Source organism: Caretta caretta, chromosome 1 (assembly GCF_965140235.1).
Source record: "Caretta caretta isolate rCarCar2 chromosome 1, rCarCar1.hap1, whole genome shotgun sequence".
Lineage (NCBI taxonomy): Eukaryota > Metazoa > Chordata > Testudines > Cheloniidae > Caretta > Caretta caretta.
Genome location: NC_134206.1, coordinates 224,727,783 through 224,755,562, shown reverse-complemented (window position 1 = coordinate 224,755,562; position 27,780 = coordinate 224,727,783). Strand labels below are relative to the sequence as shown.

Here is a 27,780-nt window from a genome sequence, read left to right as displayed (position 1 = left end):
TTTGCCCATGTCACACCAGGAGTACTTGTCTGGTCCTCTAGTTTATCAACACATTCTATTTACTACAGAAGATGGAATTTTAATCATCTGGCTAATGAGGGAAGTGACAACTCTATACTCTGCTCCACTATCCAGATACATTGCCATTGAAGTCTGGAATTCATCTGTCAGGGTGTTGCATAGAAAGTTTTAGCTCCTTAAACACACTTAGGTGGATGGGACACTGTCTAGAGTACAGTTGAATACTTTCTGACCTACTGTGAATATAGCAGTACTTAAAACACAACAAGGACTGTAAGATGCACTGAAGAGCAACCTTAAAATCCAACTTGAAAGAAACCATGAATTTGGTCAGGATAGTATTGCCGGGAGACAGAAGTCCTTTATTTATTCATAGACCCAGGCAGCAATGCAAAATTCCTCAAGTTAACCCACCTACATGCCTCAATCCTGACGGGGGGGGGGGCGCTACCTCTAGCTGGAAGGAAAAAAAGTATAGTCTTGCTTTTCAATGGCATCTATCCAAAGTGAATACCACCTTCTGAATTATAAATAATCATATAATCTTTCTTAATCTCTCAATTTGGGAGGCTCATACCAGTGTGGGTTTCAGTTTTTTTCTGCTTTTCCCCCCCACCTCTCATTCCCAACTAAATTAAAAAAAACAATCCCCTGGGCCAAATCTTGAGGTCTTAAAGCAAGCAAACTCCCTCTGACCTGAATGGGAGTTAACTAGGGTAGGAATCTGAGAAAGAATGGCATGATTTGGTCCTTTGTTAATAACTCCCCAGTAACATTTTCTATTTCACAATGACAGGTTTCAGAGTAGCAGCCATGTTAGTCTGTATTCGCAAAAAGAAAAGGAGTACTTGTGGCACCTTAGAGACTAACCAATTTATTTGAGCATAAGCTTTTGTGAGCTACAGCTCAGCTCACGAAAGCTTATGCTCAAATAAATTGGTTAGTCTCTAAGGTGCCACAAGTACTCCTTTTCTTATTTCACAATGGTTGTTTTCTGTTTGAGTGAATTGTAGAACACATTGCAATTAGCCTACAGAACAGAATTTGTTCTGTACTAAATCCATGTGTTTGATGACCATTCCATATCTATAAAGGCAGTGGCTGCTAAACAACCAACATAGGGCAAGACTTGAGTTAGTGGACTGGATCCACCAAAGCTGAGAGGAACTTGCTATATCATATTTTCTTAAATTGTAGGATGCATTAAAAAAATCTATTTTAAGGTCTATTTTCTAATACTCTCCTAAAAGGCCCACATAAAATGCAGCCATACAGTTCCAAGAACAAGCTGTCCGGCGATTTTTTCTGCCTACACCACAAAAGTTGTAGTGAAAGTTAAAAATAAGTTTAGAAGATAATAGAAGCACTTTGTATTTTATTTAGATTTATCCTGCATAAAGAGTGCAAACATACCTTGTGCTGGAGAAGAGACCCTATTGGCATACAAGAGAAATTACTTGCTTTTTCCCATGGACAGGTTCATCTGTCCATTTCTAAAACCTAATTAACACCTTACGCAAGTGAAATACCTTTCATAAAGTAGCACTCCAGGTTATGGAAGCTATCCTATATGTCTTACTCTGGCAAAAGTGTTCCCTCAGTAAGGGCTGCAGGATGAGGCCCCATGAATTCAATGTGCTAGACAACCCACTTCTCTCTATTGCATGCACCATGCCCTGGGGTCAGATAAATGTAGCAAGGCACTGATTTGTAGAAACATTTATGAAAAGAGCATATTAAACACACCAACTTCTGCTTTTTGGAATTTCTTCCTGGAAAAAGCTACATTAAGAAAATTCAGATTGCACCATTAAGCAAACAGAACTCAGGAAGCAACAAATGAAAGGTTGCACTTGACCTCACTAGCACAGATTCATAATGGCAGTCTTGAATGACATGGTTATATAGCTGAAATCATGCAAGTGGGTGAGGGTCACTGAAAAAAAAGGGAGACGAGGCCGAGATAAATATATACAGAGTAGCGCTCGGTACTGGAGAACGCTGCATCACATGTATCTAACTGGAGAAAAGCTGTATGAAATCAATGATTTAAAGAAAAATATCATAAAATATAAAACCTGTCATGTGGAACTACTTCACCAGACATCATGGTCCCATACTCCTCAAACTGTCCACAGCAGGGAGCACACCTCTGCAAACCTTAGAAAGATGTTGCCTTTGAAGCTCTGGAGCCTCAAGTTATATACTGGCTCTAGCAAAATTTAGACAAACTCTTTGAATAAAATGTCTATCATATAAACTTAGACATGACACAAGGAAAGAATAGCAACAAACAGTGAAAATGAGGTGGTGGGGTCATGGAAAAGATGGTTCAGAGCTTTGAAAATAAAATTAAGACTGTTCAGTTTCTTATGCACCCTTCCTCATTATTTCACTTCTACACCATTCTAGGTTTTGGTTGCCGCTATGAGATTAAGTTTACTATTTTGAACTATTCTTTATGGTTGTAGCATTGGGTGGCAATGGATAGGGATAAAGGAGGTGAGAGGAGAAGCTGAAGCACAACAGATGAAGAGGGAATGATAAAGCTTGGAGAGACGGGAATGGTTAAAAGGCTGATGGAAGAAGTTAGAAGTAAGTCAGCAAACTAAGATGGCATGGTGAAAGGCAGCCAAAATTTGACAGGACTGGCAACCATGAATGAAGAAGATCAAAAGGTGGAATGATCAATTACATGTTTTAAACATAATCAAACAAAACAAGACTGTTGTGTATAGTAAGAAAAAAGTCAAACAATGAGTTACTGTCTATACAACTAAAATTATATAAGCATCTAGTATCCAAGTGATAAGAGAACACAATGCCAGGAAGGCTGAGCCAAGTGAACGTCATGAGACTACATATTTATCCATTCAGATACTTAATGGTGCTCATCACCACAGTATCTGAATGACTCAAAATCTCTAATGTATTTATTCTCACAGTACCCAGTGAGGTAGTGAACTACTATTATCCCCAATTTACAAATGGTAAACAGGCACAGAGAGGCTAAATGACTTGCCAAGGATCAGAGAGACTGTGGCAGAGCAGAAAATTGAACCCAGGTCTCCCACAGCCCAAAGCAGCACCCTAGCCATGGGATGATCCTTCCTCTCTAGATGCAGGAGAGCATGGTGTGATGCTGCTGCTGCTGCTCTTCAGTGAACAGCCTCCAGGGGAGCACAGGACCTCTAAAGACTGCCTCCACGAGGCAAAGTTGACAGCAGTGATGGGCACTATCTGGACATCTTCCACATAAAATGGATTTCATGGACACTCTGGCTTGTGAGTTTTTACCTCCCAAAAGCAACAGAGCCAGAGTGTCCATGAAATCCACACTGCTATAGCTAATCAAGTTTATGTGGATGATGCTCAGACACTACAGGGATGAGCAGGAGTAGAAGACCAAGACAAAAATGGTTAAACATTTTAAAAAACCCAACTTTACTAAAAATAGACGTTAACCTTTAGGTTGACAAACAGTAAATTTAAGTTTGAAAAGAGTTATTACAGAGTAATATAGCGGTAAAATATGAACATCTCTTGACCATGAATAGAGGGGTCTGCCCACTCCAAAGTGCCCAATAAAAGTTGTTTACAAACATTTGGAAGTTAGGTCATGGGGCCCAGCTTAGAATGTGAATATAGCAATGATTTTTAAGTCCAGCTGCCCATTTCAAACTAGAACGTATGTTATCAGTGAAGACCAAATTGTATTTCCTATCCCCATTTTAATTCAAACCACTATAGCATTAAACAGATGGCATATTACTAAAATTCTTTTTTTTTAATTGAACATAAGTTTTAATTGGAAATAAGTGCTCTACAATGAAAATACACATTTTATTCTTTTTGAATGTGGGAAGCATAATACCATCCATCCAACCCCCTTCAATAATATTTGCATCCACAAGTGAACAAATACACTTGTGGATGCAAATATTATTTATCTATCTCCTCTGAGCCAACAATTTTTATTTACTCAAAGAGTTCAATATCAAGGTGTTAAAATACCATTCACCTCAAGCCAATATATGAATTGACACATTTGCTTGTGTCAGAATACTGTATTTGTATTGAAAAAAGAATTTATTCACCTAAAACTATTCTTTGAAACAATATATAAATACTAAATACTTGTTAAACAGCACGATTTTTGTATTTGCCCCTCTCCAGCAACACAAAAGGAAACTAGATATTCCTTTATTACATCGGGGGGAGTTAAAATGATGATGTATGTGCATTGTAAATAACAATGGTGACCTCTTCTGGTAGAAATATATATGAAAATAGACCTTTGGTTTCCAGCAGCCAAAGCATTCAGTAGATTTCAGAGGAACAGCCGTGTTAGTCTGTATTCGCAAAAAGAAAAGGAGTACTTGTGGCACCTTAGAGACTAACCAATTTATTTGAGCATGAGCTTTCGTGAGCTACAGCTCACTTCATCAGATGTATACCGTGGAAACTGCAGCAGACTTTATATACACACAGAGAATATGAAACAATACCTCCTCCCACCCCACTGTCCTGCTGGTAATAGCTTATCTAAAGTGATCAACAGGTGGGCCATTTCCAGCACAAATCCAGGTTTTCTCACCCTCCACCCCCCCACACAAATTCACTCTCCTGCTGGAGCTAGCCCATCCAAAGTGACAACTCTTTACATAATCAAGTCGGGCTATTTCCTGCATAGATCCAGGTTTTCTCACATCCCCCCCACCCCAATACACACACAAACTCACTCTCCTGCTGGTAATAGCTCATCTAAACTGACCACTCTCCAAGTTTAAATCCAAGTTAAACCAGAACATCTGGGGGGGGGGGGGGACCTGTCATTATGCAAGGCACTGCATTTAGCCGTATGGAGTGGAAATCTATCAACTGCATGAAAAAACTTGTACAGATACAGACAGACATCATCTTCCTTTCCAAATGCAAACAGATGGACATCGTACCAAAAGGACTGAAGGTAAAAAATCCATTACAATCTACATACCACACAGACTATGCTGACAGCTTGTGCCTCACGCTCTCAAAGAAACTGCGGAATCACCTGATCAAGATCCTCTACAGCAAACAGGGAAAGATTTAGAATGAGCTCTCAAAAATGGATACTCTCATAAAGAACCAACCTTCCACACAAACTTCCTCGTGGCTGGATTTTACTAAAACTAGACAAGCCATTTACAATGCACACTTTGCTTCTCTACAAAAGAAAAAGGACACTAAACTTTCTAAACTACTACATGCTACAAGGGGCCACAGCAATGGTTCCCTCACCCCACCTAGCAATATTGTTAACCTATCCAACTATACTCTCAGCCCAGCAGAAGCAGCTGTTCTATCTCGGGGCCTCTCCTTCTGCCCCTCCACCCCCACGAACATGATACAGTTCTGTGGTGACCTAGAACCTATTTTCGACGTCTCCGTCTCAAGGAATATTTCCAAAATACCTCTGAACAACATACTAATCCACAGAGGTCTCCCTGCCAACACTACAGAAAGAGGGATTCTAGATGGACTCCTCCTGAAGGTCGAAACAGCAGACTGGACTTCTACATAGAGTGCTTCCGCCGACGTGCACGGGCTGAAATTGTGGAAAAGCAGCATCACTTGCCCCATAACCTCAGCCATGCGGAACGCAATGCCATCCACAGCCTCAGAAACAACTCTGACATCATAATCAAAAAGGCTGACAAAGGAGGTGCTGTTGTCATCATGAATAGGTCGGAATATGAACAAGAGGCTGCTCGGCAGCTCTCCAACACGAGTTTCTACAAGCCATTACCCTATGATCCCACTGAGAGTTACCAAAAGTAACTACAGCATTTGCTCAAGAAACTTCCTGAAAAAGCACAAGATCAAATCCGCACAGACACACCCCTGGAACCCCGACCTGGGATATTCTATCTACTACCCAAGATCCATAAACCTGGAAATCCTGGGCGCCCCATCATCTCAGGCATTGGCACCCTGACAGCAGGATTGTCTGGCTATGTAGACTCCCTCCTCAGGCCCTACGCTACCAGCACTCCCAGCTACCTTCGAGACACCACTGACTTCCTGAGGAAACTTCAATCCATCGGTGATCTTCCTGATAACACCATCCTGGCCACTATGGATGTAGAAGCCCTCTACACCAACATTCCACACAAAGATGGACTACAAGCCGTCAGGAACACTATCCCCGATAATGTCACGGCTAACCTGGTGGCTGAACTTTGTGACTTTGTCCTTACCCATAACTATTTCACATTTGGGGACAATGTATACCTTCAGATCAGCGGCACTGCTATGGGTACCCGCATGGCCCCACAGTATGCCAACATTTTTATGGCTGATTTAGAACAACGCTTCCTCAGCTCTCGTCCCCTAAAGCCCCTACTCTACTTGCACTATATTGATGACATCTTCATCATCTGGACCCATGGAAAAGAAGCCCTTGAGGAATTCCACCATGATTTCAACAATTTCCATCCCACCACCAACCTCAGCCTGGTCCAGTCCACACAAGAGATCCACTTCCTGGACACTACAGTGCTAATAAACGATGGCCACATAAACACCACCCTATACCGGAAACCTACTGACCGCTATTCCTACCTGCATGCCTCCAGCTTTCACCCTGACCACACCACACGATCCATCGTCTACAGCCAAGCTCTGCGATACAACCGCATTTGCTCCAACCCCTCAGACAGAGACAAACACCTACAAGATCTCTGTCAAGCTTTCTTACAACTACAATACCCACCTGCAGAAGTAAAGAAACAGATTGATAGAGCCAGAAGAGTTCCCAGAAGTTACCTACTACAGGACAGGCCTAACAAAGAAAATAACAGAACGCCACTAGCGGTCACCTTCAGCCCCCAACTAAAACCCCTCCAACGCATTATTAAGGATCTACAACCTATCCTAAAGGATGACCCAACACTCTCACAAGTCTTGGGAGACAGGCCAGTCCTTGCCTACAGACAGCCCCGCAACCTGAAGCAAATACTCACCAACAACCACATACCACACAACAGAACCACTAACCCAGGAACTTATCCTTGCAACAAAGCCCGTTGCCAATTGTGCCCACATATCTATTCAGGGGACACCATCACAGGGCCTAATAACATCAGCCACACTATCAGAGGCTCGTTCACCTGCACATCCACCAATGTGATATATGCCATCATGTGCCAGCAATGCCCCTCTGCCATGTACATTGGTCAAACTGGACAGTCTCTACGTAAAAGAATAAATGGACACAAATCAGATGTCAAGAATTATAACATTCATAAACCAGTCGGAGAACACTTCAATCTCTCTGGTCACGCAATCACAGACATGAAGGTCGCTATCTTAAAACAAAAAAACTTCAAATCCAGACTCCAGCGAGAAACTGCTGAATTGGAATTCATTTGCAAATTGGATACTATTAATTTAGGCTTAAATAGAGACTGGGAGTGGCTAAGTCATTATGCAAGGTAGCCTGTTTCCTCTTGTTTTTTCCTACCCCCCTCCCCCAGATGTTCTGGTTTAACTTGGATTTAAACTTGGAGAGTGGTCAGTTTAGATGAGCTATTACCAGCAGGAGAGTGAGTTTGTGTGTGTATTGGGGTGGGGGGGATGTGAGAAAACCTGGATCTATGCAGGAAATAGCCCGACTTGATTATGTAAAGAGTTGTCACTTTGGATGGGCTAGCTCCAGCAGGAGAGTGAATTTGTGTGGGGGGGTGGAGGGTGAGAAAACCTGGATTTGTGCTGGAAATGGCCCACCTGTTGATCACTTTAGATAAGCTATTACCAGCAGGACAGTGGGGTGGGAGGAGGTATTGTTTCATATTCTCTGTGTGTATATAAAGTCTGCTGCAGTTTCCACGGTATACATCTGATGAAGTGAGCTGTAGCTCACGAAAGCTCATGCTCAAATAAATTGGTTAGTCTCTAAGGTGCCACAAGTACTCCTATTCAGTAGATTAACACTCAGAGGGATTGTTTGGAAATTAAACTGGGTCCATTTAATAGCTTATATTTGTATAATATCACATCCATAAGGATCTCAATGCAATTTACATGTTTACAGTTTACACAAACTATTAGAATACACAGATCTCTCTACTCCCCTCTTCTCTGCCCTTCAAATGAAATACGGAGGTAGTTTATTACATAATAAACCTACAGAGGAAATGAATGCAGATGAAAATGAAGGGAGTTGGATGGATGGTATTATGCTTCCCACATTCAAAAAGAATAAAATGTGTATTTTCATTGTAGAGCACTTATTTCCAATTAAGGAACAACAACAAAAACAGGTCCTGATCCTGCAAGCTATTCTGCACAGGCTGAGTCCACACCCACACAGAGTCCCATTGAAGTCAGAGGAGCTCTGCAGTCTGTTCACACAGAGCAGGATTAGGCCATAACATCTCCATGACAGAGACAGAGATCTCAAGAGCACAGAATGACTCACTAATGTTCTGTATCTGAAATAAAACACAAGGTAACAGACACCACATCGCTACCCCTGAAGAAAATAGGAGTCTCCTACAAATGACAGTGCCGTTAAAGCAGAATCACAACTTCTTGGAGTTACAGGATTGGATACACTCCCGAAAAAAACCTCACCTACTCTATCGCCCCCTACATTTTGTGACATGTGATTATTAAAACCATGGGATGACAAGGAAATATATTTTTTCATAAGGAAAATGAAGTTTGCGCATGAGTCAAATTCTCAGTTTAAAAAAAAATTGTTGGCCAAGCCCCCTCTCATGGACACTTCTGATGGTGTAAAGTAACTCTGACAATTTTAGTTCTTTGTAACAGAACTGCCCATCAGCTACCAAGTCCCTAAAATAGGAGTAACTTCTACCTCCATGCACTTCTGCAAAGTCTGCTCTGAAATGGAATAATTTCCTTCCTTACTCCCACTACTGCCATTCTTTCCTCCAAATCTCCTTTACCACACAATACCACCACTCTGCAACCCAACATTTCCAGCATGGCCGGCCACAAGAAATCATCAGTGAGACTTTTCAGTTTTTAAAGCTCTTTCCCAGCATGGATAATTTAGCTAGTTATAGGCTTAATTTTATTCTACATAAATGAACTAAAATTTTGGGAGTTTTTTTAAAATATGAAAAAAGTTTGTAATTGAGATAACAGACAAATGAGGCTAAAAAAGTAGACAGGCACATTCCACACAAGCCATGGTATATAAAATATTTTCATTTTCTGGGTGCAATAATTGTTTAGGGAGTGCTAGAATATTTTCTCTGACTTTTAATTAACACCACTAAATATAAAAACAAACAGCAGTCACTGTATTACCATGATCACACTATCAAGATCATTTCAACATAGCTTTGTGAAGCAATGACTACCCTGGAACGCTGAGACCTATTTTGCTTTTGAACTACCACCTTGTCGATATTTATGGCTGAAAGAAAGCTTTAACTTGATCATACTATAGGAACCATGAATTGTCATGCAAGTTCAGTGCCTTATGGGAAGAGGAAATGGATAAAGAGGGAAAAGGGCTTAAATTACTAGAGTAAATCAGATTTTTAAAAGAATCACAGAATTTAGAAAAGAGGTACCTATTATAAGTGATCGTAGACATTAAAAGCAAAATGAAACAGCTCAGTAAGCAACATTTCAGTAGGGGAAGAAACTATCGTCAAACTTTCACAATGAAATCAAATTAAACAGTAGAAAAGTTTAGCAGAATTTTTTTTTAATCTTGACAGGAGAAACTGGACGGAACTTTTCAAAACATTGGATAATGAAAACTTAGAGCTGACCCACGGTAGAAATCAAGCGCAGTGGCAGACAGTATACAAAATTGGATATACATTTTTAAAAACAGCAAATGTAGTGAAACTTCCTAATTATTTCCCTAAGGAAAGTTTACTACAAGAGTAAAAACCATGATCATTCTTTTTGAAGAGGAAATTATCTGTGTTTTTAATTATCTGTCACCAAGCCAGATATAGAAGAAAAGCATGAAGACATTATTGGAGCACTAAAATGGGAAATTTGAAATACATGGAGTTTCCATGTTAAAAACAAATTATGAACTCTAAAAAACAAAAAATAGAATAAAAACTTCATAGAAAGCATGTTCATGCTGGAAGTAACTAGGATTATACTAGAATTAGGGGGGCAATAAGGAAAAAGGACAACACATAGCTGTAATGCTCTATGATTGAAGATAACCATTTATATCATTGATATTCACTGTTATACAATTGCAACAAATCTTGCATAAAGTTTTTCCATGTAAGGTGTCAATGGAAAAGTTACAATTTATCAAGTCTGATTAACCTGGTTAAATCCATGCATCATCTTTGTATCTAAAGTTATGAATACTGGCTATGATTTGTACCTCAAACATGTATTGTGTGTCTAGGGTGACACTCCCCAGATAGATTTACATCAGGGCTACACAGCTATGTGTTGATGGCCGATTAAGGACACAACTCTGACAATGGGCCATTGAAGACACTCATCCCATCCAGACAGCTCTTCTGGAGGATGAGCTTCCCCAAAACTTGAGGTCTGAGGTGTTGGGTTCAGACCCATCTCTAATTATAAATACTTGTAGGGGCTGAGGACATTCAGGGCAAAGTACAGCCAATGGAAATAAAGGGATGATGTTCTGTGACATGTTACCATACTGCACCAAATTTGGGATCTTGCACTTTTTACATTGCTGTATGTGTCATCATGAAGACAGAAGTTGATTTATCATGCAAAATATCATCAACTCAGGGGCACAGCAAATGCAAGACAAATCATCCAGAAATAGGAACTACTGTGCTTATTTCTAGCGAAGACCTGTTCTTCTCCCATCTTCCCAACTCACCCTGATTATCCATTCTCTTATATATTCCTATATATCCTATATTCCAGAGTGGGATTTTCAAAAGCATTCACCTGTTGGCTCATCTCTGCTGTTAGTGACATCTATGGTAAAACTCCTATTGACCTCAACAGCAACGTTATTGGACGAAAGTAGGGTGCTTTTGAAAGTCAGCAAGTGTTTTATTTTTATACTTTCAGGTCTATAGACTTAAGTATAATAGAACATTTGGAATCCTTGGCACAGAAATGTCTCAAGTGAAAAGTATTCATTAAAAAAAGTGACTTGACCCTGAAAAGTCAAAGTAAAAATGACACCTTAACATATCTGATCCCTACGAATATAAGAACATCCATATTGGATTCATCTAGCCCAGTAACTGGTCTTCTGACACAGTGGCCAATGTCAGGTGCCCCAGAACAGGTAATCAAGTGATCCATCCCCTGTCGCCCATTCCCAGCTTCAGGCAAACAGAAGCTAGGGACACCATCCCAGCCCATCCTGGCTAAGAGCTATTGATGGACCTATCCTCTATCAATTTATCTAGTTCTATAACAAGGTTAAAAAAAGTCTTGGCCTTCACAACATCCTCTGGCAAAAGAGTTCCACAGGTTGACTGTGCATTGTGTGAAGAAATACGTCCTTTTGTTTTAAACCTGCTGCCTATTGATTTCATTTGGTGAGCCCTCGTTCTTCTATTATGAGGAGTAAACACTACCTTATTTTCTCCACACCAGTCATGATTTAATAGGCCTCAATCATACCCCCCCCTTAGTCATCTCTTCTCCAAGCTGAAGAGTCCAAAGCTTAATCTCTCCTCATACAGAAGTTGTTCCATACCCCTAATCATTTTTGCTGCCCTTTTCTGAACCTTTTCCAAGTCCAATACATCTTTTGAGATGGGGTGACCACATCTGCACGTGGTATTCAAGATGTGGGCGTACCATGGACCTATATATAGGCAATATGACATTTTCGGTCTTATTATCTATCCCATTCCTAATGATTCTCAACATTGTTCGCTTTTTTGACTGCTGCTGCAGATTGAGTGGATGTTCCAGAGAACTATCCACAATGACTCCAAGATCTCTCTGGAGCGGTAACAGCTAATTTAGACCCCATCATTTTATATGTATAGTTGGGATTATGTTTTCCAATGTGCATTACTTTGCATTTATCAACATTGAATGTCACCTGCCATTTTGTTGTGCAGTCACCCAGTTTTGGGAGAACCTTTTGTAGCTCTTCGCAGTCTGTTTGGGACTTAACTATCTTGAGTAGTTTTGTATCATCTGCAAATGTTGCCACCTCACTGTTTAACCTTTTTTCCAGATCATTTATGAATGTTGAATAGTACTGGTCTCAGTGCAGACCCCTAGGGGACACCCCTATATACCTCTCTCCATTCTGAAAACTGACCATTTATTCCTACCCTTTGTTTCCTATCTTTTAACCAGTTGCCAGGCCATGAGAGGACCTTCCCTCTTATCCCATGACAGTTTACTTTACTTAAGAGCCTTTGGTGATGGACCTTGTCAAAGGCTTTCTGAAAATCTAGAGTACACTATATCCACTAATCCCCCTTGTCCACATGCTTGTTGACCCCCTCAAAAAATTCTAGTAGATTCGTGAGGTATTATTTCCCTTTACAAAAACCATGTTGACTCTTCCCCAAATTATGTGCAACTATGTGTCTGACAATTCTGTTTTTAAGTATAGTTTCAACCAGTTTGCCTGGTACTGAAGTCAGATTTACTGGCCTGTAATTGCCGGGATAACCTCTGGAGCCCTTTTTAAAAACTGACGTCACATTAGCTATCCTTCAGTCATCTGGTAGAGAAACTGATTTAAAAGGATAGGTTACAAACTACAATTAGTAGCTCTGCAATTTCACATTTGAATTCTCTCAGAACTCTTGGGTGAATACCCTCTGGTCTGGTGACTTATTACTGTTTAGTTTATCAATTTGTTCCAAAACCTCCTCTACTGAGACCTCAATCTGGGACAGTTCCTCAGATCTGGCACCTAAAAAGAATGGCTCAGGTTTGGGAATCTCCCTCACATATTCAGCAGTGAAGACTGATGCTAAGAATTCATTTAGTTTCTCTGCAATGGCCTTATCCTTGAGTGCTCCTTTAGCATCTCTATTGTCCAGCAGCTGCACTGGTTGTTTAGCAGGCTTCCTGCTTCTGATGTACTTAACATTTTTTTTGCTATTACTTTTGAGTCTGGCTAGGCGTTCAAATTATTTTTACACATCATTTGCCAGAGTTTATGCTCCTTTCTATTTTGCTCATTAGGATTAGACTTCCACTTTTTAAAGGATGCCTTTTTGCCTCTCACTGCTTTTTACTTTATTGTTCAGCTACAGTGGCACTTTTTGGGGTTATTTTACTATGTTTTTTAATTTGGGATATACATTTAAGTTGAGCCTCTATTATGATGTCTTTAAAAAGTTTCCATGCAGCTTGCAGAGATTTCACTTTTGGCACTGTACCTTTTAATTTCTGTTTAACTAACTTCCTCATTTTTGTGTAGTTCCTTTTTCTGAAATGAAATGCTGCAGTGTTGGGCTGCTGTGGTGTTTTTAAACACCGCAGGGATGTTAAATTTAATTATATTATGGTCACTATTACCAAGCGGTCCAGCTATATTCACCTCTTGGACCAGATCCTGTGCTCCACTTAGGACTAAAACTACTTCTCCTATGATGGGTTCCAGGACTAGCTGCTCCAAGAAGCAGTCATTTAAGGTGTCAAGAAATTTTATCTCTGCATCCCGTCCTGAGGTGACATGTATCCAGTCAATATGGGGATAGTTGAAATCCCCCATTATTATTATTATTGAGTTTTTTATTTTTATAGCTTCTCAATCTCCCTGAGTATTTTGCAGTCACTATCACCATCCTGGTCAGGTGATCAGCAATATAACCCTATTGCTATATTCTTATGATTCAAGCATGGAATTACTATCTATCGAGATTCTATTGTATAATTTGGTTCATTTCAGATTTACACTTCATTTGATTAAATGCTTTCTTTCACATCTACAGCCACTCCCACACCACCACGACCTGTTCTGTCCTTCCAATATATTTTGTACCCTGGTATTACTTACTGTGTCCCATTGAATATCCTTATTCCACCAAGTTTGTGATGCTTATTATATCAACATCCTCATTTAATATGAGGCACTCTAGTTCACCCATCTTTTTAGACTTCTAGCATTTGTATATAAGCACTTCAAAAACTTGTCACTTATCTGTCTGCCATTATATGATGTAATTGAATGCGCCTTCTTTTCATTTGACAGTTTCATCAGATCCTACCTGTACTTTATCATCTTCATCCTCTCCCCCTTACTAGGACATAGAGAATCTCCAATAGCTCCTTCCCTAACAGATGTCTCTGTCCAAACCACATGCTCCTCTGCACTTGTTGGCTTTCCCCTAACCCTTAGTTTAAAAACTGCTCTATGACCTTTTTAATGTCAAGTGCCAACAATCTGGTTCCATTTTGGATTAGGTGGAGCCCATCCTTCCTGTATGGGGTCCTCCTTTCCCAAGTTTCCCCAATTCCTAATAAATCTAAACCCCTCCTCCCTACACTATCGTCTCATTCATGCATTGAGACCCTGCAGTTCTCCCTGTCTAACTGGCCCTGTGCGTGGAACTGGGAGCATTTCAGAGAATGCTACAGGAGGTCCTGGACTTCTGTCTCTTACCTAGAAACCTAAATACCCTGTGGGCATAAGTCACTTGGTGAATCAGTACAGTTCCATATTTATCTCTAAATTTCTCTATTTCAGTTTTACAGGCACTTCTGTACAAATCTCACTGAAGCCAGACATATTGTGACTAGTCTCCTTAATAGACAAAGGTGAATGAATCATTGTGTCTCGTTGGCTGTTAGGGATTGGCCAATGAGATCAGATTAGTGCAAACCCCTTCTTTCCCACTTCCCCCACCCCACCCCTCAAAAAAGTCATTCATCCACAACATAAAGCTAAGCTAAACCAAACCATTATACAAAGTTGAAAAAAATTAGCTGTTTTTCTCACCTATTTTACATTTCTGTAGACCAGTGCGCTTCCAGATTTTTGATAGGGCCACTATCAAAGGTATCCAAGCCACCCAAAATTGGGTTTCGTGTACCACACCTGACCCAAAACAAGCATTAAACAGAAATCACACCAAAAGCACTGCTCCCGTGAGTTTTCCAGACTGATTTTGTAGGCTCAAGAGGTCCAAAAAATTTGGATAAACAACTGGACTTTTGTGTGCTTATCTAAAAAAACCTGATCCTCTAACACTTTTTGAAATCCACTCATGAATTCTACATACCTTTTCTGTTCACCATAAACTTGTTCTGATGTCACTGCCTTTGTGTTCTGGCTTGCTAAATAGCCAGAATAGGGCAAAGAATCAACATCTAAGGTCCTATAATTTATCTTGCATAGCATGACCACAAACTAAATTACCTCATCAAGCAAAGGAGCTGGCAACAAGCTCATAACAGCTAAGTGACATAAATATGCATCATATTTGTTGTTTGGAAAAGAGCTCCTTTTAAAAGAGAGGGCACATCTCCCTCAGCTGGCAGCAAATGGAAGCTCAAGACAAGCAATCTCACCAGTCCCAAAACCACAGAAGTGAAGTTAATGCATTGTTAGTCAGATGGAAAATTATGGCACTTGCCTGTCTTTTCCTGACTACCAGAGAGCAGAAATTCACTCCAAGCCCAAGCGAACACCACAAGTAGAGCTATTACTACATTCTGTGAACCGTGCTTGTGTGATTAAATGATTTCCAACTCAGCGACAGTTTTTTTCTGATACATCCCTGCCATCTTTTAGGATATAACTTTACATTCAACTTTGAAGACTTGCTTTAGGAGCAATTGGACACAAGTGTCTTAAGCACAGGAACATTATTTCCCCCCAGAATTAGGTTAAAATTGTTTCAGCTGCTTTTATTTGAAGCCTCCAACAATTTTAGTAAAAAGAAAAGGAGTACTTGTGGCACCTTAGAGCCTAAAATTTATTTGAGCATAAAAGCTTTCGTGAGCTACAGCTCACTTCATCGGATGCATGCACTGGAAAATACAGTCGGGGGATTTTACATACCCATTATTTCATGTTCCGTGTGTTACCATACACACTAACGAGAGAGATCAAGTAAGGTGAGCTATTACTAGCAGGAGAGAAAAAAATTTTAGTGATAATCAAGGTGGGCCCTTTCCAGCAGTTGACACAAACGTGTGAGGAACAGTAGGGGGGAAAATAGTTTTACTTTGTGTAATGACACATCCAATCCCAGTCTTTATTCAAGCCTAAGTTAATGGTGTCCACTTTGCAAATTAATTCCAATTCAGCAGTCTCTCAGAGTCTGTTTTTGAAGCTTTTTTGTTGAAGAATTGCCAGACATCAAGAATTATAACATTTAAAAACCAATCTGAGAACACTTCAATCTCTCTGGTTACTCAATTACAGACCTAAAAGTCACAATTCAACAAAAAACCTTCAAAAACAAACTCCCACGAGAGACTGCTGAATTTGAATTAATTTGCCAAGCGGACACCATTAACTTAGGCTTGAATAAAGACTGGGATTGGATGTGTCATTACACAAAGTAAAACTATTTTCCCCCCCTACTGTTCCTCACACGTTCATGTCAACTGCTGGAAAGGGCCCACCTTGATTATCACGACAAAAAAGTTTTTCCTCTCCTGCTGGTAATAGCTCATCTTACCTGATTACTCTCGTTACAGTGTGTATGGTAACACCCATTGTTTCATGTTCTGTGTATATAAAATCTCCCCACTGTATTTTCCACTGCATGCATCTGATGAAGTGAGCTGTAGCTCACAAAAGCTTATGCTCAAATAAATGTGTTGGTCTAAGGTACCAAAACTACTCTTTTTGCATATACAGACTAACATGGCTGCTACTCTGAAACCTGACAATTTTAGTGCCTCTCAGATGCCTCTTTAGCCCCCCTCTTCACAAAAACTTTCCTTTTAAAAGTTGTAGTAGTGTTGTATTCTCCCCTTGACACATGCACATAAATTGCCTGAATGCCAATTGATTTCACACATCAAGAGAATAGAACGCTGAGTTTTATAGCCCAATCGATTTTTACTATTCTTTTTATAAGCTTCGAAAAGGCATGGATAAAGATAAAAACCATTAATGCACATGCAGTAAGTGCTATGCATAATGGGCCAAGTTTGTCCCTGGTAAAAATTCTATTAAGAAGAACGATGTTGAATTTGGGCCATCTTAACCCCTCAAAAGAATGCCACATTCAGGTCTGAATGTGTGTTGTATAGAATTCCCATTGTCAGGTGTCACCAACTTGGAAATGGTAACTTAATAAGGGCTATTTCAGTAGAACTAAATGCAGATCTTGAACAGGAAGACACCAAAAGTATGCTCTACCATTTAGCTCACTCTCAATGTAGAGCACAACACAACCTTCCACAAGTTACAGTTAAATGAATCTTCTCCAGTGTTAGCTACAGTATGCAGTCTCATTGTTCGAAAAATAGAAACAAGCTGTAATGCAGGGGTATGTGTCACTGCAGTCTTATCATGCATTTGTGACACAGGATTTTATGAGTGCTTCAGTTTGAGTCTCCATCCCTGGCCACCAATGCAGATCCCATAGTCGTTTGGTTCTGACAATTCCTTTATGAGTATTGTGTGCCAGGTGTATGAATTTTGACTAATTCTTCTGGCACAAGTAGCCGGTGTGTACCTCGTAGCATACAGCCATTAAGCAAAGGAAGTTCATCCCGAACTCTAAAATAAGGCAGCAAAACTGGGTCAAGGCTTTTAGGTTTACTGGGCCATCTCTTTATCAGAAATACCCGTAGTTTTTGTTGAATTGGACACGCTGAACAAGCAGCTTGAAATGGTTCTCTTGTAACTGCAGTAAGAGTGCTTGTAATAGGCATCCTCTACAGCCTCATCCTCCGGTGGACCATCTGGTGAAGGGGAAGGCAGGCGAGAAAAGCAATCAGCTACCACATTTTGGTTTCCAGGCTTATATTTCAGTTCATAATTGAACGAGTAGTCTTGCAGACCATCTAGCAATACGATATCCTGCTCTGCCCAGTCCTTTCATTGTGAGCAACGTCGTCAAAGGGCTGTGGTCAGTGAGCAACTTGAACGTGCGGCCCCATAGGTAAGTTCTCAATTTTTCAGTAGCCCAGACACAAGCAAGAGCTTTTTCAGCTGCAGAATATTTTCTCGCAGCATTACTTAGTATCCTTGAAGCAAATGCAATAGTCCTCTCTGTGTTGTCCTCGTGAAGTTGTGTGAGGACAGCCCCAAGTCCATAAACAGAAGCATCATAGTTACAATTGCGGGCAATGCAGGACTGAATAGTGCAAGTACTAGACTATGTACAATCAAGTCTTTCACCATTTCAAAACAAGCTTGTGCATCCGTTGTCCACACTAAGGTTGAACTTCTCTGTAGTTATTCTCGTAACAGTTCAATGACAAACATAATTAGGAATGAATTTTGCATACCAGGAGGTAAGACCCAAGAAGGAACGTAAGGTTTGCAAATCTGTTGGAGGAGGAGCATTTGAAATTGCCAGGATATGATCTGGATCAGGTTTTAGTCCAGCCTGTGAAATTCTATGCCCCAGAAAGGAGAGTTCCATTTGTCTAAATTTGCATTTGGACCCATTGAGCTTGAGGCCTGCTTTTCTGGTGCAGTTTAGTACAGATTGGAAATACTTCTGAGGAGCGTGACAATAACCTGCAAACATGATAATATCATCCAGATAGCACTGAACTCCATGGTCATTCTTCAGACTCAATGACATAGAATATCAGGATTGGAAGGGACCTCAGGAGGTCATCTAGTCCTACCCCCTGCTCAAAGCAGGACCAATCCCCAACTAAATCATCCCAGCCAGGGCTTTGTCAAGCCTGACCTTAAAAACCTCAAAGGAAGGAGATTCCACCACCTCCCTAGGTAACGCATTCCAGTGTTTCCCCACCTTCCTAGTGAAAAAGTTTTTTCTAATATCCAACCTAACCCCCCCCCACTGCAACTTGAGACCATTACTCCTTGTTCTGTCATCTGCTACCACTGAGAACAGTCTAGAGCCATCCTCTTTGGAACCCCCTTTCAGGTAGTTGAAAGCAGCTGTCCAATCCCCCCTCATTCTTCTCTTCCACAGACTAAACAATCCCAGTTCCCTCAGCTTCTCCTCGTAAATCATGTGTTCTAGTCCCCTAATCATTTTTGCTGCCCTCCGCTGGACGCTTCCCAATTTTTCCACATCCTTCTTGCAGTGTGGGGCCCAAAACTGGACACACTACTCCAGATGAGGCCTCACCAAGGTCGAATAGAGGGGAACAATCACATCCCTTGATCTGCTGGCAATGCCCCTACTAATACATCCCAAAATGCCGTTAGCCTTCTTGGCAACAAGGGCACACTGTTGACTCATATCCAGCTTCTTGTCCACTGTCACCCCTAGGTCCTTTTCTGCAGAACTGCTGCCTAGCCATTCGGTCCCTAGTCTGTAGCAGTGCATGGGATTCTTCCCTCCTGAGTGCAGGACTCTGCACTTGTCCTTGTTGAACCTCAGATTTCTTTTGGCCCAATCCTCTAATTTCTCTAGGCCCTCTGTATCCTATCCCTACCCTCCAGCCTACCTACCTCTCCTCCCAGTTTAGCGTCATCTGCAAAGTTGCTGAGGGTGCAATCCACACCATCCTCCAGATCATTAAGGAAGATCTTGAACAAAACCAGCCCCAGGACGAACCCTTGGGGCACTCCACTTGATACTGGCTGCCAGCTGGACATGGAGCCATTTATCACTACCCATTGAGCCCGACCATCTTGCCAGCTTTCTATCCACCTTATAGTCCATTAATCCAGCCCATACTACTTTAACTTGCTGGCAAGAACACTGTGGGAGACTGTGTCAAAACCTTTGCTAAACTCAAGGAACAACATGTCCACTTCTTTCCCCCTCATCCACCAAGCCAGTTCTTGTCATAGAAGGCGATTAGATTAGTCAGGCATGATTTGCCCTTGGTGAATCCATGCTGACTGTTCCTGATCACTTTCCTCTGCTCCAAGTGCTTCAGAATTGATTCCTTGAGGACCTGCTCCAGGATTTTTCCAGGGAATAACATGAGGGTGACTGGCCTGTAGTTCCCAGGATTCTCCTTCTCTTTTTTAAAGATGGGCACTACATTAGCATTTTTCCAGTCATCCGGGACCTCCCCCGATCGCCATGAGTTTTCAAAGATAATGATGACCAATGGCTCTACAAATCACATCTGTCAACTTCTTCAGCACTCTTGGATGCAGCGCATCCGGCCCCATGGACTTGTGCCCGTCCAGCTTTTCTATAAAGACCCGAATCACTTCTTTCTTCACAGAGGGCTGGTCACCACCTCCCCATGCTGTGCTGCCCAGTTCAGCAGTCTGGGAGCGGACCTTGTTTGTGAAGACAGGAGGCAAAAAAAGCCTTGAGTACATTAGCTTTTTCCACATCCTCTGTCACTAGGTTGCCTCCCTCTTTCAGTAAGGGGCCCACACTTTCTTTGACTTTCTTCTTGTTGCCAACATACCTGAAGAAACCCTTCTTGTTACTCTTAACATCTCTTGCTAGCTGCAACTCCATGTGTGATTTGGCCTTCCTGATTTCACTCCTGCATGCCTGAGCAATATTTATACTCTTCCCTGGTCATTTGTCCAATCTTCCACTTCTTGTAAGCTGCTTTTTTGTGTTTAACAGTGAAATCCTTGCTGATCTTAGGCCAAGCTGGTCGCCTGCCATATTTACTATTCTTTCTACACATCGGGATGGTTTGTCCCTGTAACCTCAATAAGGATTATTTTAAAATACAGCCAGCTCTCCTGGACTCCTTTCCCCCTCATGTTATTCTCCCAGGGGATCCTGCCCATCAGTTCCCTGAGGTTGTCAAAGTCAGCTTTTCTGAAGTCCAGGGTCCGTATTCTGCTGCTCTTTCTTCCTTGTGTCAGGATCCTGAACTTGACCATCTCATGGTCACTGCCTCCCAGGTTCCCATCCACTTTTGCTTCCCCACTAATGCTTCCCAGGTTGTGAGCAGCAGGTCAAGAAGAGCTCTGTCCCTAGTTGGTTCCTCCAGCACTTGCACCACGATATTGTCCCCTACACTTTCCAAAACTTCTTGGATTGTCTGTGCACTGCTGTATTGCTCTCCCAGCAGATATCAGGGTGATTGAAGTCTCCCATGAGAACCAGGGCCTGCAATCTAGTAACTTCCGTTAGTTACTGGAAGAAAGCCTCGTCCACCTCATCCCCCTGATCCGGTGGTCTGCAGCAGACTCCCACCACGACATCACCCTTGTTGCTCACACTTCTAAACTTAATTCAGAGACTCTCAGGTTTTTCTACCGTTTCATACCGGAGCTCAGAGCAGTCAGACTGCTCCATTACATATGGTGCAACTCCCCCACCTTTTCTGCCCTGCCTGTCCTTCCTGAACAGTTTATACCCATCCATGACAGTACTCCATTCATGTGAATTATCCCACCAAGTCTGTTATTCCAATCACATCACAGTCCCTTGACTGTGCCAGGACTTCCAATTCTTTCTGCTTGTTTCCCAAGCTTCTTGAATTTGTGTATAGGCACTTGAGATAACTTGCTGTTTGTCCTGCTTTCTTAGTATGAGACAAGAGCCCTCCCCTTTCACATTCTCCTGCTCATGCTTTCTGCCAGTATCCCACGTCCCCACTTAACTCAGGGCTTTGGTCTCCTTCCCCTGGTGAACCTAGTTTAAAGCCCTCCTCACTAGGTTAGCCAGCCTGCTTCCAAAGATGCTCTTCCCTCTCTTTGCTAGGTGGAGCCCATCTCTGCCTCGCACTCCTTCTTGGAGCACCATCCCATGATCAAAGAATCCAAAGCCTTCTCCGACACCACCAGTGTAGCCATTTGACGACTTCCATGATCCGACGGTCTCTACCCAGGCCTTTTCCTTCTACGGGAATACTTTTTTGGAAGGCTCTTGGGACGGATGTGAGACAGTATGGAACATGTTTCAAATGAAGTAGTCCCTCATGTGTAATAAGTGTTGTGAGGTCTCTGCTGTCTTCATGCAACATAACCTGGTGGTATGCGCTCTGCAAATCCAAAGTAGAAAACATCTTTGCTCCACGGAGTTCTGCAAATACTTTTTATGTGAGGAAGAGAATGGCTGTCAATCACAATAGCTTTATTTCACTCCCTTAAGTCCACACAAAGGCAAATGCCTCTACCCTTCTTCTGCATCATTGCTATAAGTGAAACCTATTCCGAGGAGTCACTCTTCAATGTCCTTTTGAACAACTTTCCTAAGTTCCTCTGAAACAGCTTCCCTGACTGAAAATGGTAAGCGCCGTAACTTCTGTTGTACAGGTATCACATTATTCTGCATTTTAACTTTATGCAGAAACCCGTAAGCACAGCCGAGTTTCTCTTCAACCTGGTGTTGGGTCCCAGCTGAAACTCCTGTGTGTACCGCAAGAGTGCTTTGCTGAGGAAGATCAATTCGTCCATTAACTACCCTGAGATTGAAAGCAGCCAGTAAATCTCTGCCAAGGATAGGAGTGCCTTTGTGGACAATGAAGAACTCTGCAGTTACACAGCAATCACCAAAAGTAATTATTGCTGGCAGGCAGCCATGTATCGGAATATGGTTTTTCAAATAGCACACCAAGTGAAGTTTGGGTTCAGAAAGAGGCACATCTTTACAGTAATGCAAAGAGATGGAATCAGCTAGTATAGATACTGCTGAGCCAGTGTCCAACATTAGCTGAATAGTGTGTGTGATTTGCCTGAGGGTATGGCGGAAACATTTACAGTGCACTTTATTTGTTCTGGAATATGTGCAGTAGTGATTTTGTCCACGCTCAGCACAGTACCATCTGGTATTGTAACTCCATGCACCCGTTGATTGAACTGGCTGTTGCAACATACTTTAGCAAAATACCCAATTTTTTTGCAATGATTGCACTGAGCTACTTTTGCCAGACATCCTGTGTAGCTTGCAAGGTGTGGTGGGGATCCACAGCAAAAACATGCTTTTACGGTATTTTGAATTTGCTGATTCTGTGGTTTTTCATTAGTTTTCCTCTTGTAATCGTTTGTCTGCAGTGATAGCGAACTTTTCTGCAGAGGAGTCACAGCCTGGACTGTGCCTCCTGTATCCATGCTCATTATTTTGGCTTCAGCTGTAGTTGACTCAATCTGAGTAGCAATGGTTATTGCTTTTTCTAGTGTAAGTTGTGGTTCTAGAAGTAAGCTCTCTTACACAAAGCATGGTTGTTTTCTCAGTGAGCTGGTCTCTAATCATCTCATCTGCCATATTCCCAAAGTCACTAATTACAATCAGACTCCGCAGCGAAGCAATACAATGCATTATAGTCTCCCCTGTTTTCTGCTCGCACCGGCGAAATCTGTAGCGATTAGCTACTACATTCACTTTTGGCACAAATAAATTCTTTAATGAAGTGCAGTCTCATTTATCATCTGCAAGGGGAAAAGTGTAAAATATACGCTGCCCTTCTGCTCAAAGGTAGTGGATTAGCAGAGCATGCTTTCTTACTCCAGAAATCTCTGTAGCACTGATTGCAAGCAGGTAAGTCTCAAACATATAGAGCCAGGTAGTAAAAGCAATTGGCAGCTCACCTGGGCTTTGCAGAAAGGGTACAGGTGGGTTCAGAGAGAGAAGATCCATCCTAGTCAACAAAATGTTGGAGCAACCAGGCAAGGTACTCACGAACTTCAATAGGACTGTATTTTTAAAGTGGAAACCTCTTCACCAAGCTGCTGCTGCACCCTCGGTAGCTCTCACTCAGCCTCATCAACTTCCACCCCCCTTCGTGTTTCCTGTCCTTTCAGCCTCCTCAACTTCCCCCCCTCCTTCCTGTTTCCCATCCTTTCAGACTCCCAACACCCAGTGCTCCCAGTTCTAATAATTACAAGCAGCATCTAAACACCACAAGCGCCGCCCGCCTCCCTTCCCCCCCCCCCCCCCCAAGCGTTCCTCAGACTTTTTGTCAACTGCTGGAAATGGCCCACCTTGATTATCACTACAAAAAAGTTTTTTTTTCTCTGTCCTGCTGGTAATAGCTCACCTTACCTGATCACTCTCTCGTTAGTGTGTATGGTAACACCCATTGTTTCATGTTCTCTTTGTATACAAATCTCCCCACTGTATTTTCCACTGAATGCATCCAATTAAGTGAGCTGTAGCTCACAAAAGCTTATGCTCAAATAAATTTTAGTCTCTAAGGTGCCACAAGTACTCCTTTTCTATTTTGCACAAGTAGCCATATAAATGGCCAATACCACAACTAACCTGTCAGCTGAATTAAGCAGGGAAGCTAAGGATTCAGCGACATGGAAGTGACACTACTCATGTCGCAGAGAAATGGACCTTTCAGCTCAGGGTTGCAACACATTGACAGACTGGCATAGATACTGTCTTAGTACTGTCAATGCCCATGCTGTATCCGTTTGGTTGGGAAAAACAAAAAACCAAAGGACTTGAAGTCACTTGGAAGATTAACCTGGCAGTTTTTCCGCAAGCACTAGATACACAAATACACACACACACGTAACCAGTATAAGAACAGAGGCCAACACTGACTCTCTCTCAGTATCACTATGTCAGGTTCTGACTCAATATATTTTACCATTACAGTATTTATTTATAAGGGTTTTAGAGGCTTGCACATGACCAACAAAATTGCACTTTGTTTGACTCTGAGCAAAGCCAAGCAACATTTGCTACAGCATTAGACAAATGCTTTAAAATAACACTGGGAATCCAATGATGGTTTTAGTCAACTACATGTGAAGGCTGCATGCACTAATGAAGTTTAAGCTCCTGTGAAGTAAATGGGTACCTAAGCTTTGATTCTCAAGCCAGCTGTAAAGCAAAAATCCATCACATTAGGAAATCACAATTTAAAAAAAAAACAAAATAGCTGTTGTGATATTACACACTGAGCACAGCAGATCTAGGTTGGATATTAAGAAAAACTATTTCACTGGGAAGGTGGTGAAGCACTGGAATGGGTTACCTAGGAAGGTGGTAGAATCTCCATCCTTAGAGGTGTTTAAGGCCCTGCTTGACAAAGCCCTGAGTGGGATAATTTAGTTGGGGTTGGTCCTGCTTTGAGCAGGGGGTTGGACTAGAACTCCTGAGGTCTCTTCCCACCCGCATCTTCTATGATTCTATGATCTAAGTTGCTGTAAATTTAGACCAATGATTTTCAACCTTTTTTCATTTGCGGACCACTAAACATTTTCAAATGGAGGTATGGACTGGGCACTGTATGTTTTGGTGTTCCATAACCTCTCATCTGAATATCAGTCATTCAAAGCTAGCCTAGGACTGGTGGTAACTGAACACTATTACCATCTGAGGGTCGTTCAGTGGCCATTGTGAAATGAGTTAGTGACCTCAGTCCAATTCCAAATGGACAGCTTTTCCTCACCACAGCAAGATCTAATTGTCACCCTCTACTGGCAGGGACAACAGTGAGACCAAGGACTATAGATAAGCAATGCATATAACAATGTCCTTTTGCAAAATACTAAGTATGCTGCTTAATAAGTTCCCCAAGGAAAGCCTGAGACATTAGTAGATTAGTAAGTCATAAGTCCTGACAAGCACAAAATTTATTTGGCCTAAAATCTGAAAAGGACAGCAGTGACACATAGGAGAAGTATGGAATAGGCTTGTAATATTGTTAAAATTCTGCCACTAAACTATGAGAGGCATTGGTGTGATTGCTCTGTCTCTAGGTTGAGCATGAAACTCTACCAGATACTGCTTGTCAAGGTTCCTCCCCCACTCTGAACTCTAGGGTACAGATGTGGGGACCTGCATGAAAACCTCCTAAGCTTACTTTTACCAGCTTAGGTTAAAGCCTCCCCAAGGTACAAATTAATTTTATCCTTTGTCCTTGGAATATCCACTGCCACCACCAAACTAACTGGGTTTACTGGGAAACGTAGTTTGGACACGTCTTTCCCCCCAAAATCCTCCCAACCCTTGCACCCCACTTCCTGGGAAAGGTTTGGTAAAAATCCTCACCAATTTGCATAGGTGACCACAGACCCAAACCCTTGGATCTGAGAACAATGAAAAAGCATTCAGTTTTCTTACAAGACAACTTTTAATAAAAATAGAAGTAAATAGAAATAAAAAAATCCCCCCTGTAAAATCAGGATGGTAGGTACCTTACAGGGTAATTAGATTCAAAACATAGAGAATCCCTCTAGGCAAAACCTTAAGTTACAAAAAAGACACACAGACAGAAATAGTCATTCTATTCAGCACAGTTCTTTTCTCAGCCATTTAAAGAAATCATAATCTAATGCATACCTAGCTAGCTTACTTACTAAAAGTTCTAAGACTCCATTCCTGGTCTATCCCCGGCAAAAGCAGTGTACCGACAGACCCAGACCCTTTGTTTCTCTCCCTCCTCCCAGCTTTTGAAAGTATCTTGTCTCCTCATTGGTCATTTTGGTCAGGTGCCAGCGAGATTACCTTTAGCTTCTTAACCCTTTACAGGTGAGAGGATTTTTCCTCTGGCCAGGAGGGATTTTAAAGGGGTTTACCCTTCCCTTTATATTTATGACACTGCTAAATCACTGTGCCAGAGAATGCTTATTACTGCGACTCAAATATTTCTGAAGGTCATAACCTTTTAGCAATTTGCACTTTCAGGTGCAAAAAAGTAGCATTCTCCTGGAGGTAGGACACCCCATTAAACACTGCATACCTTGATATATTTTTTTAGCTCAAAAGTTATGGGCTTAATATAGGAATGTCTAGGTGAAAATTTGTGTTTTGGTTATGCAAGTCAGACTAGATGATCGTCATTTTTTTTCTGGACTTAAAAAATAAAAAAAATGAACACTGCTACGCTATGAATACTCAGATTCTGTAGATTTATAGAATTTCTAAGTAACTTTATTTCATCCTTAAATTCGATATTACTTTTCCATCATATGCAGCAGCTAGTATTTTAAATTCCCTTGTCTTGCTAATAGACTGCCAATAGATCTCTATTTCCTTTCCTTGTTTTTCAACTTACAGAAAGAACAGATTTGTCACCAAAACAATTATATTTTACAAAAAAGGAGTATACTTACCATCCAGAAAAGGGTCCCTGTGGCAAATTCTGAATAATGTTCTATAGTAGAGAGTACACTGAAAATTAAACAAATCAGCACCAGTAGAAATCTGTAACAAAAAACGGAAGTGTTTAATGACATGTCAAAGAGATGCTACACCGCAAATACTGGTTTATCTAATGTTAATCAAAAAAATGCTTCTGTTTCATGTAATTTAATCATCCTTTTCTTCTGCTTCAGCTGAATTCAGTGTTCTGGAAATCCAGAAGTGCCACTTAAGTCCAATGAAGTTTCAGATTTAAAAAAAAAAAAAAGAGTGAACTTTCATTACTTGTGGCTATTAAAAAAAAGCTGATACTGTCTTCAGTTAAATACCTAAAATTCACATCATCATCAACTCCTTCCAAAATAGACTTTACACACAGTTACAATGGTTTTAAGTAAAATAGTCACTATTACCTTTACTCTGCAATGGGAATCTTTCAAATTGGCAAGTTAATTCTAATGGGGTCAGGGACACTACTAGAGTTAATGGTTAAATTAATGACAGGTTTCAGAGTAGCAGCCGTGTTAGTCTGTATCCACAAAAAGAAAAGGAGGACTTGTGGCACCTTAGAGACTAACAATTTTATCTCGGCTTAAGATTTCGTGTAGCTCACAAAAGCTTATGCTCAAATAAATTTGTTAGTCTAAGGTGCCACAAGTACTTTTTTCCTTTTTTTGGTTAAATTAATGTCACTGTAAGTAAT

The 27,780-nt window shown here is 41.2% G+C and overlaps 1 protein-coding gene across 1 annotated transcript in view; it reads right to left on the bottom strand.

Annotated features, from left to right (window-relative positions):
* LOC125624109 (potassium voltage-gated channel subfamily KQT member 1) overlaps window positions 1-27,780 on the bottom strand; it is a 765,256-nt gene that overhangs the window by 682,015 nt on the left and 55,461 nt on the right. Inside the window, exon 2 of the mRNA XM_048824460.2 lies at window positions 27,050-27,140. Coding sequence (XP_048680417.2) covers window positions 27,050-27,140 — 91 coding nt within the window. The remainder of the gene's footprint in view (window positions 1-27,049; window positions 27,141-27,780) is intronic.